This window comes from Seriola lalandi, unplaced genomic scaffold, assembly GCF_002814215.2.
Source record: "Seriola lalandi dorsalis isolate HSWRI2012SDOR001 ecotype SW California unplaced genomic scaffold, Sedor1 jcf7180002054382, whole genome shotgun sequence".
Classification (NCBI taxonomy): Eukaryota; Metazoa; Chordata; class Actinopteri; order Carangiformes; family Carangidae; genus Seriola; species Seriola lalandi.
In genome coordinates, this window is record NW_019524935.1 from 7,013 (window position 1) to 19,383 (window position 12,371).

At 40.8% G+C, this 12,371-nt stretch overlaps 1 protein-coding gene across 4 annotated transcripts in view; it reads left to right on the forward strand.

Annotated features, from left to right (window-relative positions):
• Positions 1-3,403: 3,403 nt before the first annotated feature.
• LOC111657065 (trace amine-associated receptor 13c-like) overlaps positions 3,404-12,371 on the forward strand; it is a 9,610-nt gene continuing 642 nt past the window's right edge. The window contains exons 1-3 of one of the 4 annotated variants that reach the window (XM_087174755.1): positions 3,404-3,659; positions 3,801-3,805; positions 3,931-4,694. In XM_087174755.1, coding sequence (XP_087030881.1) covers positions 3,409-3,659; positions 3,801-3,805; positions 3,931-4,694 — 1,020 coding nt within the window. In that variant the 5' untranslated portion in view covers positions 3,404-3,408. Of the gene's footprint in view, positions 3,660-3,800; positions 3,806-3,880; positions 4,695-12,371 lie in introns of those variants that run through there. The other 3 variants (XM_087174756.1, XM_023409037.2, XM_087174757.1) reach the window with 3 other exon arrangements.

Genomic DNA, 12,371 nt, shown 5'->3' on the forward strand with positions numbered 1-12,371 from the left:
TGTAGACAAGAAAAAGCTTAGCTGGAAAGAGCTGTGGAGTATGGAGGAAAGTAGTATTAGATTTTTGATAGGGAAAACATATGATGTATTGCCAACTCCCCAGAACCTAAAACTCTAGTAAATGGAGACCCGTTATGTTAATTGTGTTCAAGTACTGCAACTTTAAAGCACATTTTGTCAGGCTGTAAGGTTAGTCTGTCACAAGGCCGGTATACGTGGTGACGTAACCAGGTTTTAAAAAGCTTAGCTGCAGGAATTGAAGAGTTACGGAGGCAGGCAAATTTAGGAGGGTCTAAAATAAAGAGAGTTGCAATCAAGTTTGTTCAAGAGGGAGAGAAAGTTAGTAAGACAGCAAGGAGGCAAGGCAGCAAGGAGGCAAGGCAGCTTAGAGGATGCTTGTGATTGGGAAATGCAGGTAGATTTAGGGGGAAAGCTTGTTGTTCCCCAGGAAATAGCCAGTACAAAGCTAAGGCCTGACATAGTCTTGTGGTCTAGGAGTAGAATGAGAGTATATTTCATAGAGCTGACTGTTCTGTGGGAGGCCTTAGTTGAAGAAGCATATGAAAGGAAAAAGCTTAGGTATGTAGAGTTAGGGGCAGAAGCAGAGCAGCGAGGATGGAAAGTTAGGATTTGTCCAGTGGAAGTAGGATGTAGAGGATTTGTAGCAAGGTCTGTTGTCTCTTTGGTGAGAGAGTTAGGAGCAAGTGGACAGAGTGTGAGGAAAATAGTAAAGGACATGTCAGATGAGGCAGCAAGATCCAGTCAGTGGATTTGGATGAGAAGAAGTAATGGTAGCTGGGGGCCCAGCAGGGGGATAGACAGACTCTTAAGAGAAGCAAGGAAGAAATCCAGGAAGAGGAAGTGTTTTTAAGTGGGGGGTGTGGCCTGTGTGAGCCTCTTTGAGACCATGCGGTTAGTCCAGGTAAGTTGGCCTGTATTGTTTGCTTGTTTTGCTTTGAATTGGTTTGTAGTGTGTCTTTGACTGTTTAGGTGAGTTTGTTTGTTTTAGGTGAGTTGTATTGTCTTGGAGAGTGGGGGAGTAGGGGGAGGTAGAGCACAGCCTAATCCGACGGGGCAGAGTTTAGCCCAACAAGGCATCTCTCCCTGACTCTACCTCCCTCATTCAAAATGGCCGCCACTTTCCAGAAAAAAACAAAAAACAAAAATCTAGTCCTACACAACAGAACAGAACTGTTTAGGGAAGTTTTTGTTTGCTGAATCTGCTAGTGTGTCTTGTCCTAGTTGATGATAGTGTTGTTTGTGGTAGCATAGGCAAGATAAAGGAGAAAATAGTTGTGGTGTGAGGAGCAGTGATGGCTGGCATTAGGGGAGTGACTCTGGGACGCCACTGATCACTGTCTAGCCTCCTGGAGGTGTCGTGGGACCAACTAGTGGGACCAAACACCATGCCACTGACTGTTGTATGGTTGTAGTTATTAACTTAATTGCTTAATCAGACTTCCAAATTCATTGTATATTTTGAGTCTGAATCAGTGAATTGGTTATCCTTCCTTGTTTAGGATAACTTTAATATTATTTAGTCATTAACAGACAGGGAGAGAGAGAGACCACCATTTTGGACTGATGACTATAAAGTTTACAATTGAACTTGTAGTTTCAGTGTAAGTGCACCACATTTATGCCTTGTGGCGAAAGCAACACACACACATTGCAGTGGCGGCAGGTTCAGTCCTCTGCCAATGTCTCCACATGATGCATTCAGCCACAGTGCTGTTTTGTGGTCATCCCAGTCAGTAAAACAGGAATAGATGGTAAAGATGTCTCATGAATAAATTGCGTTAAAGTTCCTCTACAGGCCTGTTTTAACCTATGTGAAAACACTTTGCAATGTTTAATATTTTCTTTAACATGGTTTTCTAACGGAAAAAGTGGAGAGAAAAAATAGGAAAACTGGGGCTAGAAGAACATCCACGCTAACTTCCTCGTTGAGAAACTCTGGATTAGGCTTTTTGCCCCACCCACCACCGCTGCTTGTACTAGGTTGACCAAAGTATCAAGATTTTTAGCAGCAGAAACGTCAGACGTCAGAAGTTTATTGAGGAGTGAGAAGTTTAAATATTGAACGATTAGCATAGTTAGCATGTTTTATTTGTTTATGTTGTTTGTTAGCTTGTAACTGGGAGTGGCTGAGAGTGTTAGTGGTTGTGCTATGGCAGACTCTCGCTTGCAGTACTGATAAGGTGTCTGGTTTATTTTGACCAACCCCTCATCCCCCCTCAATGGAAAGGATCGGTTCCCTGCGCTGCTGGCTTTGCGTGAGTAGTGGCTGCTGACATTGCTGAACTGCTATGGAGAAGCATGCATGTTGACACCAATTGTGTTGTTGCCAATGTGATTCTATCTCTCTACATAGAGTTTCCAGGCTACTTGAATGTCGGCTTTCTTTTCATTATTTCTTATTTATTTTTGAGATTAAGCGCCACTAAAATGCCACTGTCTCCACATGCAGCTGCTAAAATGGTTAAAAATTATATTTTAATTAAACTTTAATTTATTTGTGAATTAATTGAATATATTCACAGATATATTTTTTTATTTGTGGAATTTGTTTGTGTGATTGCAAGATATTTTTGTAAGTTTACAAATTTATTGTTTGTAGGACGGTTTTTTATATTTACAGATCACACATTTACTCACGGATTGTCGATCTTTTCACACAAATATTGAGACAAATCTCACTTCATCAAACTCTTGCTGTCTGGACCAGTTTTTCATGAGACTGTCATTGGTTCCCTGCAGTTCAAGGTGGAAACACTCAGTCATGGTGTTGACTGATCATGATATATCTTGTATTATATTAAAAACATCAAATTGATGTTAACAAGGTTAAAAACTTGATTTTCATCAGAGGGGGTCTTTAACTTGTTCAAACTATGATAAGGATTGGAGGTCTTTTGATGGCTTGCATTGCGCATGATCAAGTGTAATGTTAAATAATTTTGAAAAACAACCCGTTATACTAGTTTTTCCTGAAGCTTCTATGTTGTCTGTGAATGCTGTTTATTTTTTAACTGCAGTTGAAGGGTGTAACAATGCCACCACATGCTGAGCTGGAGTTTGGACTGAGACTTACAGAATATTGTTCAATAAAAAAGAATTAAAGAAATAAAATGAATCAGGTTCAGTTTTTCTTACATTCTACAAAAGATTTAAGATATACATACATTTATTGGGGATACTTTGGGGGTGCTGTAGCCATTTTTGTTGGTCCTCCACCCAAAGGTGCCTAAGTACAAAGAGACATATGGACAATGGCAGAGAATAAACAGGAGGATAGGAGAGACAATGAGACGTTGGCCTTCTGGGAAAGTGATGAAGATGATGTGATGTACAGAGACAGAGAGGAGGGGACAAACTATGTAAATGTGGTAGTGGTGAAGCAGTTATATGACTCAGATTTATTCAGGAAGCTTCCAGAGTTGCAGCTCTCTGAAGATGGTGTCTGAGGACGGAGCAGAGCTCTGCTTTCCACTACTCCTCAACACCTCCTGCAGGAAGCCTGCCTCTCCTTGGCCTGAAGCTGTCCTCCTTCACATTGTGCTGTCCTCCATCTCTCTCCTCACTGTCGCTCTCAACCTGCTCGTCATCGTCTCAATCTCCCACTTCAGGCAGACAAACCTTTCAGCTGAACAGCTTCTGTAGATGTACAAGGAGAATGATCTCAGAGCTTGTTGCACCTTGGCACTAGACTTATATCCTACCTTGGTGATAGTTTTCTATTGTAGTTTAAATTGACTGCACTTTACTACATGGTAACTATAGATGTGGCAGATAAGAAGACATTGTAAATGACTTGGGTTGTTTTGTCATGTAGATATGAGGCCTTGTTGATTCAATGATGTATTTCTTTTCCCTACAGGCAGCTCCACACTCCCACTAACATCCTCCTCCTCTCTCTGGCTGTCTCAGACTTTCTCGTGGGTCTCCTGCTGATACCGGGAGAAATCATCCTGAACACAGCCTGCTGGTTCCTTGGTGATCTGATGTGTTCCCTGTATATTTATATGACCTTCATCATTACCTCTACTTCAGTAGGAGACATGGTGCTCATATCAGTCGACCGTTATGTAGCTATTTGTGACCCTCTGCATTACACCACCAGAGTCACTGAAAGAAGAGTTAAACTCTGTGTTTGTCTGTGTTGGTTCTGTTCTGTTTTCCACAACAGTCTAATTGCAAAGGATGACCTGACTCATCCAGACAGACATGACTCCTGTTATGGAGAATGTGTGTTTGTTAGTGATCATACTGCAGGAGCTATTGACCTTTTTTTGACCTTTGTTCTTCCCATCACTCTCATCATAGTTCTGTACATGAGAGTGTTTGTGGTGGCTGTGTCTCAGGCTCGTGCCATGCGCTCTCACATTACAGCTGTCACACTGCAGCGTTCAGTGGCTGTAAGGACAAAGAAATCTGAGCTGAAAGCAGCCAGGACTCTTGGTGTTCTTGTAGTTGTGTTTCTAATGTGTTTCTGCCCATTTTATGTTGATGCTCTTGCAGATGGCTTGCTCAATAACTCATCTTCATCCTTTGTGTACTATCTGTTCTATTTTAACTCCTGTCTAAACCCTATAATCTACGCCTTGTTTTACCCCTGGTTTAGAAAAGTTATCAAACTGCTTGTCACTCTGCAGATTCTGCAGCCTGGCTCCCGTGAGGCCAATGTACTGTAGAGAGGCTGTGAAGTGACTGAGATTACACATGCTCTATGAACAGAGTAATACACATGTTCATGTTGTTCATTGAATGAATGATCAAATACAGGAAGTGAAAATATGATTGTCTGTCTTTAAATCTAAACTGTGTATGAGGAACAATGGCCACACATCCAGCTTTTATTAATAAAGAATGATTTTGTGAGGGTTTCACTCTGTGATCGTTGTGCATTTTCCTCTGTGTTGCTGCTGAATTTTATTATAAGTCATAAGCACCATATTCTCTTTCTAGTTAATAATCCAGTTTAATGTAAAATAGAGAAACTGCAGATTATTTTAAAATGTGATCATAGTCTATCACTGATGATCATTGCAGTTTAATTTCCACAGAAATATTTAAAGTGTCAATCATAGAACAAAGTTAAAGTATAAAAAGGTAAAATGATAGTGAAGAATTTATCTGTAATTTTTGATTTTATTAATTAAATGTATCTTGTACCTCAACAAATAAAATATAAAACATTCGAAATGTAATCTCATGTGTTATTAATTTTTTCACAATAAGTAATATGATTTGACTGATCATCAAAAAGAAAAAGAGACAATAATTACATTGTCATAACTCTCAACATGAAAAACAAAACTACAGATAGTGAAATATAAGTATATATAAAAGTGTACAAGTGTAATGCTCTCAGTCCTACAAATCTTTGTTTCACTATTTAAATACACATCTTTGTTCCCACAGACACACAATTCTAGCCACACAGCAAAGTTAAGACTTTATTAAATAGTGCCAAATAAGAGAAGTTGTCTCAGGACACTTTACATTTAGAGCAGGTCTAGACCGTACTCAGGGGGGGCCTTTCCGTCGCCGTTTTGTTGTCACCTTCTTGCCAGTACGTCGGCGGAAGTCCTGGCTAATCAATAAATGGGACTCTATGAAGATTGACTCGCTGTTAGAGCCAGCCTCAAGCAACCATTTGAAGAAGTTCAGTTTTTGTAAATCTGTGTTGGTTTTAGAACTGAGATCCACAAATGCCTTTTCACTTGACAAATAGACAATTGATTCACATTTATGTTGTTGAAAATTGTAAATGTGAGAAAGATATTTACAAATAATTTTTATTCATTTGTAAATGAATTGAATATATTCACAGATATTTTGTTTTTTATGGAATTTGTTTGTTTGCAAAATGTTTTTGTGAGTTTACAATTTCATTTTTTGAAAGAAGATTCACACATTTACACGAGGATTGTTGATCTATTCACACAAATACTGAAACAAATCCACCTCCATAATGACATGAAACTCAGTATCTTGATCTGTTTTTATAAGACTGTCATTGGTTCCCTGCAGTTCAAGGTGGAAACACTCATTTACAGTGTTGTCTGATTATTTTGCTCATGATGTGTCCTGTATTATATAAAAAATATCTTATAGATGTTAACAGGGTTAAAAGCTTGATTTTCATCGGAGGAGGTCTTTAACTTGTGGCTGGCTAGTGCTAGCATGTTGCTGGTTACCAAGTTTATCCACGTTTCGACCCAAAAGTTCTTCAGGAACTCAAGGTTCCTGTGGCCCATTGTTGCATGCGTTTCCACCGCGGCTTAAAATCCCCGGAAGATTATGCAAATCAGGCCGATGAAGTATGGAAAAGCAATGGAGGTAAATGCACTACGCCTCCAGTCCAGTATACGGGACCAATTTCATCCCATATTGATTCAATACAGGGCCCAGCATTTTATTTTCGAATACATTATTTCTTATGTTAATCACTTAGTTTGCATTTACAGAGTTCTGGTAACTGGGGGTTTACACACTCCACTCTCAAAGGTGTGTATGTCCCGATACACCTACTCAGCTGTCTGACCACAACTGAATGAGGGTTTTCTGTGTCATGTTCGGTGTAAGTAGGACCTTGTAGTGACTCTGTGAAAGCTACACTTAACCTTGAAAAAGTGACTGTACGATAGACACAAGGGGATTCCCTAAATGTTTTTAGTGCAATCTGTCTGGAGGGACTCTGTGTCTATCCGAATGTCTGTGAGGAACATCTTCTCCATCTCTGTCTTCTGCACCCCCAGTCTTGGGAACTTTGGTTGGTGCCGCTGATAGTCTCTATCACTGTCAGACACATCGGAGAACACTGGAAGGCCTTCATCCATGATATTTGGCATGCTCTCTGGAAGCTCAGGGAGTCTCCCAGTGGAGTATCTTGATTCTGACTGTGTTCCAGACAGGTTTCCTCCTTACAGTTCTGTTTCAGGTAGTGTTTCTCTTTCAGTTCCTCTTCAGGTAAGGATTCTCTTCTGGGCCTGAAGCAACGTCAGCTATTGGACTAGCTGGAGCATCGACAGGTAAGTCTTGTTCAGGTAAACTAATCTCAGGTGAGTTAGTTAGAGGGGGTGAGTTTTCAGACTCTATGACCCTGGCTTCCGGATCAGTTGCTTTGTCTGCGCCTATAGGGAGCTCAGGGAGTGTCAACAGATGTTGCCTGAGGGATTTGCTCAGTTGGAGGTTTGGATGAGAGGGTCCCAGCAGAGCTCCTATTTACTCCATCCTTTGTGAGGTAGGTATTTCCATTGAGCTCAGTTTGGTATGGATGCCAATTACCTTCCACTGTTGAAGAAGATTCACTCAAGTCCTTAGTTCCAAGTTTGCTGTAGTGATGCAAGTTTATTGGTATCCAAGGATACGGTGAGCCAATTGACACAGAGTGGGTCTGAGCAGTAGACTGACCTAGAGTGAAGGGCTGGGGGGCAGTTACACAGTTGAAGAGGGGGGGGAATCAACAGTATGTAAATACAGTTGACTTGGGGTTACAAACGTGTGGTCAGACAGGATAACAAGGTGATCAAAAGGTGTAAAAACAAAAGGTAATGTCCTCTAGAGGCCATACAGTCAGTCCCGTCAGTCCCATGACAGGAGCTGACTCTGGTTTATCGGCTGTGTGCTGGAAGACTTGCTCTGGGCTACCCACAGAAGTTGTCTCTCCTGTAACTGCTTCTTCTTGGCTGCAACCAAGGCTTGATTAGGAGGCTTGTCGCAATTTGGTACAATGTTCCCCTGTCTCACCACACCGGAAGCAATACCAGGGTCTTAGCCTCCCATGCTGCATTCTGGCTGTAGTGGGGACTGAAGAGCTACTTGTCCCCCCGCATATATCTGCTTCAGCAGGGACAAGAGAAGGAGCAGTCTGGTCTCGGCCTTTAAGGCTGCCATCTGACTCTGTAGCTCTGCTAATTGTCTCTTTAGATCCTGGACAAGATGATCAAGCTGGGACGGACTAATCTGGGATCTAGATGTCTGGTGGTTCTGTGTCTTTAGACCCACTATTTGACTCTGAAGCCCGGCCACTTGTTTTTTCAGGTTCTGGGTGTCACAGAGCATGTCCACTGTGGGATTATTCTGTTGTGGTGTTTACTCTTGTCCTCTTCACAGGTGCAGGCGCATGAAGAAATGTTGCAGCTCGTTGCTTCAGGGTCCCGAGGTGTTGCCTCATGCAAGCCGCCTTACAAGCCTGTCTGTCTTCCTCTATGTGCAGGAGCAAGAAAATTCTAGAAAAGATGGTGGGTTATGCTTCCTCTGCTCCAAGTGAAGAGTAGTGAGCACAGTGCTGGCCGGCCAACCTCTGCAGAACTGCCTCAGTAGGTGTTCGTCTTGATTGGTGGAGGCCACTCCCCCTCTTTCAACAGCCTGACTGAGAATCACCTGCAGCTGGTTGAAGTAGTGAGAGGGCTTCTCCCCAGCATCCTGTAATGTATTCATGAATTTGGCAAAAACCTCTTCACCATCATCAACAGTGCCGAAAGCAGAGTCCAACTGCTGAAAGCAATCAGTGGGAAAAGCTTGAGGACCCAACTGTTTCAGTATATCAGCTGCGGGGGAGAGGAGACTTTCAAGTATTTTCCTTGTTCTGTGTAGGTCGGATATGGCTGGGTCTTTAAGAATGAGCTCAACATTCGCTCGCCAAGTCTTGTAATCTACTTCACTGCTGGGGTGCGGGCACTTCCCAGAGAAAGATTGAAGTCTATTAGATGCGTGAACTGGCGAGGAAACATCTGCCTTCCTTACAAAATGCTCCACCACTACTCTCTGTATTTCAGGTGGGTTGACATCATTGATTCTGAGGATGGAAGAGGTCTTTATTCCGGTCGAGATGTGTGGAATACGATCCTCTTCGATCCTTGGAGTAAAACCTAACTTTGAAGTAAAAGAAGGTGCGGCTTGGATTAAGTTAACAGGAGGCACAGCAGATGTATGGACAAGGTAATGGACTGCTGCATTTTGATCAAAAGCCTGTGGAGCTGTACAGGTGAGCTAAGAGAGTTCTGTTGCAAGGAGTTCTTCTAGCATCTTGCCGGTTGCTTGTGCAACTGCCTGCAACTGTTCAAGGTAGGTCTTGGTAGTGGTGCTACTTACTTCTGGGGCATACACATCCGCTAACGCTCTCAGGTGGTAGCATGCTCCTTCTCCACCCTGGTGCTTGCATGTGCCTGGCAACAGAGGCTTGAGTTATTGAATTGCAGTGTTGTCAGTGTATTCAACCACTACGTGTTCATTAGGAGCATCTATGCTAACAAATCTAGCAATAGAGCCATGTTGTTTCAGATGCTCAACAAATTCTTTGTCAGATTCCCCATTAAGGGACCCGCTAATGATAAGAGTTCTGAACCTTAATATTAGCAGACTTAATGTCATCCATTGTAATTTTGGTATATTTTTGTATCACCAGTACTACTCGATAAGCCCAATTTCTCCTGGCTGGCTCGCCAAGTTTTTCTGTAACAATCAGAAGTAGTTTATATCTTTAAAACCTTTAAGTTGCATCACAATATGGACCAACATCTCAGAAGTTCTAGGTCGCTCGGGAGAAATGGCTACCAGGCAGCAAAGGTGAACCATCATACAGACTCGGCAGATAAGTTTAAAAGGAGAAATATAAATACTTATTTTTCTGATCTGTTTCTTTTTTTTTCTTCTTTGAATGTGTGTCAGTTTTGTTTCAGACCAACATTCACAAAAGAGTAACTATAACAAGGATATATCAGTTTCACATTATATCAAAATAACCAAAAACATTACCGTATAACCATCACTTGTTTCTTTTCAGGTTTTAATCAGGAAGTCACTCGTGTGGTAAGTATATTTATTTCATTTGCTTTTTCTTCATTTATTATTGTTTATGTATATGTATAATTTTGTTAGATATGCTTTTTTTAGTTCACCGTATTATTAGTAAAGCACTCATTAAATTATTTGCTCCTATTTTAGACCTATTATAATTTCATAAATCCTATTTGAAAGTGGCTCTAATTCAACAGGTGATCATTTTTTTCCCTTATTAGTAGTATACCTCAACTCAAATACTACACATTTCCCTTAATGGAACTTGATAACCAACAAAATAAACAAAGAAACATTCTTTTCAACCCGTACTACAGATTACTTAAAACACTCAGAACAATTCAACTCTTCTTTAAACTATCCATAAGATAGTGGACCAGAATTCAGTTCAGTGAGTTACTGTGTAAGTCCATTTATGGCTGTCAATTCAACTCCTTTTAATCTGGTGTGGGCCAATTGAATGGGATTGTCCTACCATGTTAGTTGAACAGCCATAATTCAAGCATCTCGTCTTTTCGTTAGATTCAGCTCATGGGTTCAGCTTGCCACTCCAGGACCAACTACACCTCTCTCCCAACAGAAGCGAGCTGGGCTGAAGATTCTCAGGATCTTGTAGAATCATATACTTGAAAACATCAAAAGATCAAAAGACCGAAAATGAAGATAAAGACCTGGCCTTGTACCAACAAAACAGTAAAATTATTAGTACATAGTTCAAATGTATTCTTCCATATTTAAAGTCACTACAGCAGTGTTTTTGTTGTGTTTTTCCTACTTTAAAAAATGGCAAGATACCTTGTATTATTCAACTGTAATCTCTGTTACCTTAAAATAAAATTGTCACTGCTCTTAACACTTGTCATGTCATATTTCTCTCATTTAGACTCAAAAATGCACTCTCTATGGCATTTACACATAACACTGCATAAACTTAGCCTCAGCTCACTTAAGCTTGAACTAGCAAGAAGCACCTTATCACAATATGGCTAGTAAAACATCTTAAAATTAACCCACATAAGCATTAGCTTCCCCCGCTAGCGCGGCTAATGTTTACACAGCTAACGCTAGCGCGAATAACGGTTGCTAACGCTAGCGCTAACGTCGGCCGATACTATCGCTGGCTAACGCTAACGTTTTTAACACTATCACATGATTTTCATGTGTTCAACAGCTTATTAGCTTCACATTACCATCACAGCAAACTGCTAATGACACATCTCATTCAACTCACCGAGGCTTTTCCTTCGGCAATTAGCAGCAGGATTGTTACTACCACCGGTCTTTTTAAGGGTCGGTGAATCTGGCTGGGGAAGATATTTTCCTTTACACTCAATATCAGAATTTTAGAAAGCTGATAAATCACTATTAAGCACACATTTATTTTACTTGCTCGTGCTACTGCGTTCGCTGTATCAAGGCACGTCTGTCTCGATAGCTGCCCACGTAGGAAAAGAAAGTGTGCCGTGTCTCAGCACGTTCCCATCAGCTACAGAAGGGGTGAGTTTAACCCTTTGATTGACGTGGGTAACATCAATAACCATGAAATATCCTCAAAATCAGATCCTCCAACCATAGATTCACCTTCTCACAGTTTTATATTATTTCACTCATTATTTCTGCTAAGTAACATTACTTATATCAAGGTTATATAAATATATTTTTTCAATAACCATCTCTATATTTTATTCACACATCACACATTATCTTGATTATCCTGCTATATTTCTTATATTAATCACTTAGTTTGCATTTACAGAGTTCTGGTAACCGGGGGTTACCAAAGAGCTGAGGTTCTAGGTTCCACTCCTCACCTTTGCCATGATCTTTGAGTAGTTAGCTGAAATTAGTTTCCTCGATAGGGTAGCTGGGCTCACGCATAAATACAGGTTAAGGAGCTCAAACAACTGGAGGGGGTTTGGAGTAAAGCCACTGGTCCTTTATGTTGAAATTTTGTGTCTCCATCCATAATTTACTGTCATCTGTACTATGATAAAGATTGGAGGGCTTTTGATGGCTTGCGTTGTGCATTAGTGGATCAAGTGTAATGTTAAATAATTTTGAAAAACAATCCGTGTTATACTAGTTTTTCCTGAAGCTTCTATGTTGTCTGTGAATGCTGTTTATTTTTTAACTGCAGTTGAAGGGTGTAACAATGCCACCACATGCTGAGCTGGAGTTTGGACTGAGACTCACAGAATATTGTTCAATAAAAAAGAATTAAAGAAATAAAATGAATCAGGTTCAGTTTTTCTTACATTCTACGAAAGCTATAAGATATACATACATTTATTGGGGATACTTTGGGGGTGCTGTGGCCATTTTTGTTGGTCCTCCACCCAAAGGTGCCTAAGTACAAAGAGACATATGGACAATGGCAGAGAATAAACAGGAGGATAGGAGAGACAATGAGACGTTGGCCTTCTGTGAAAGTGATGAAGATGATGTGACGTACAGAGACAGAGAGGAGGGGACAAACCATGTCGACTGTCGCTCTCAACCTGCTCGTCATCGTCTCAATCTCCCACTTCAGGCAGACAAACTTCTCAACTGAAACTATTTTTAAA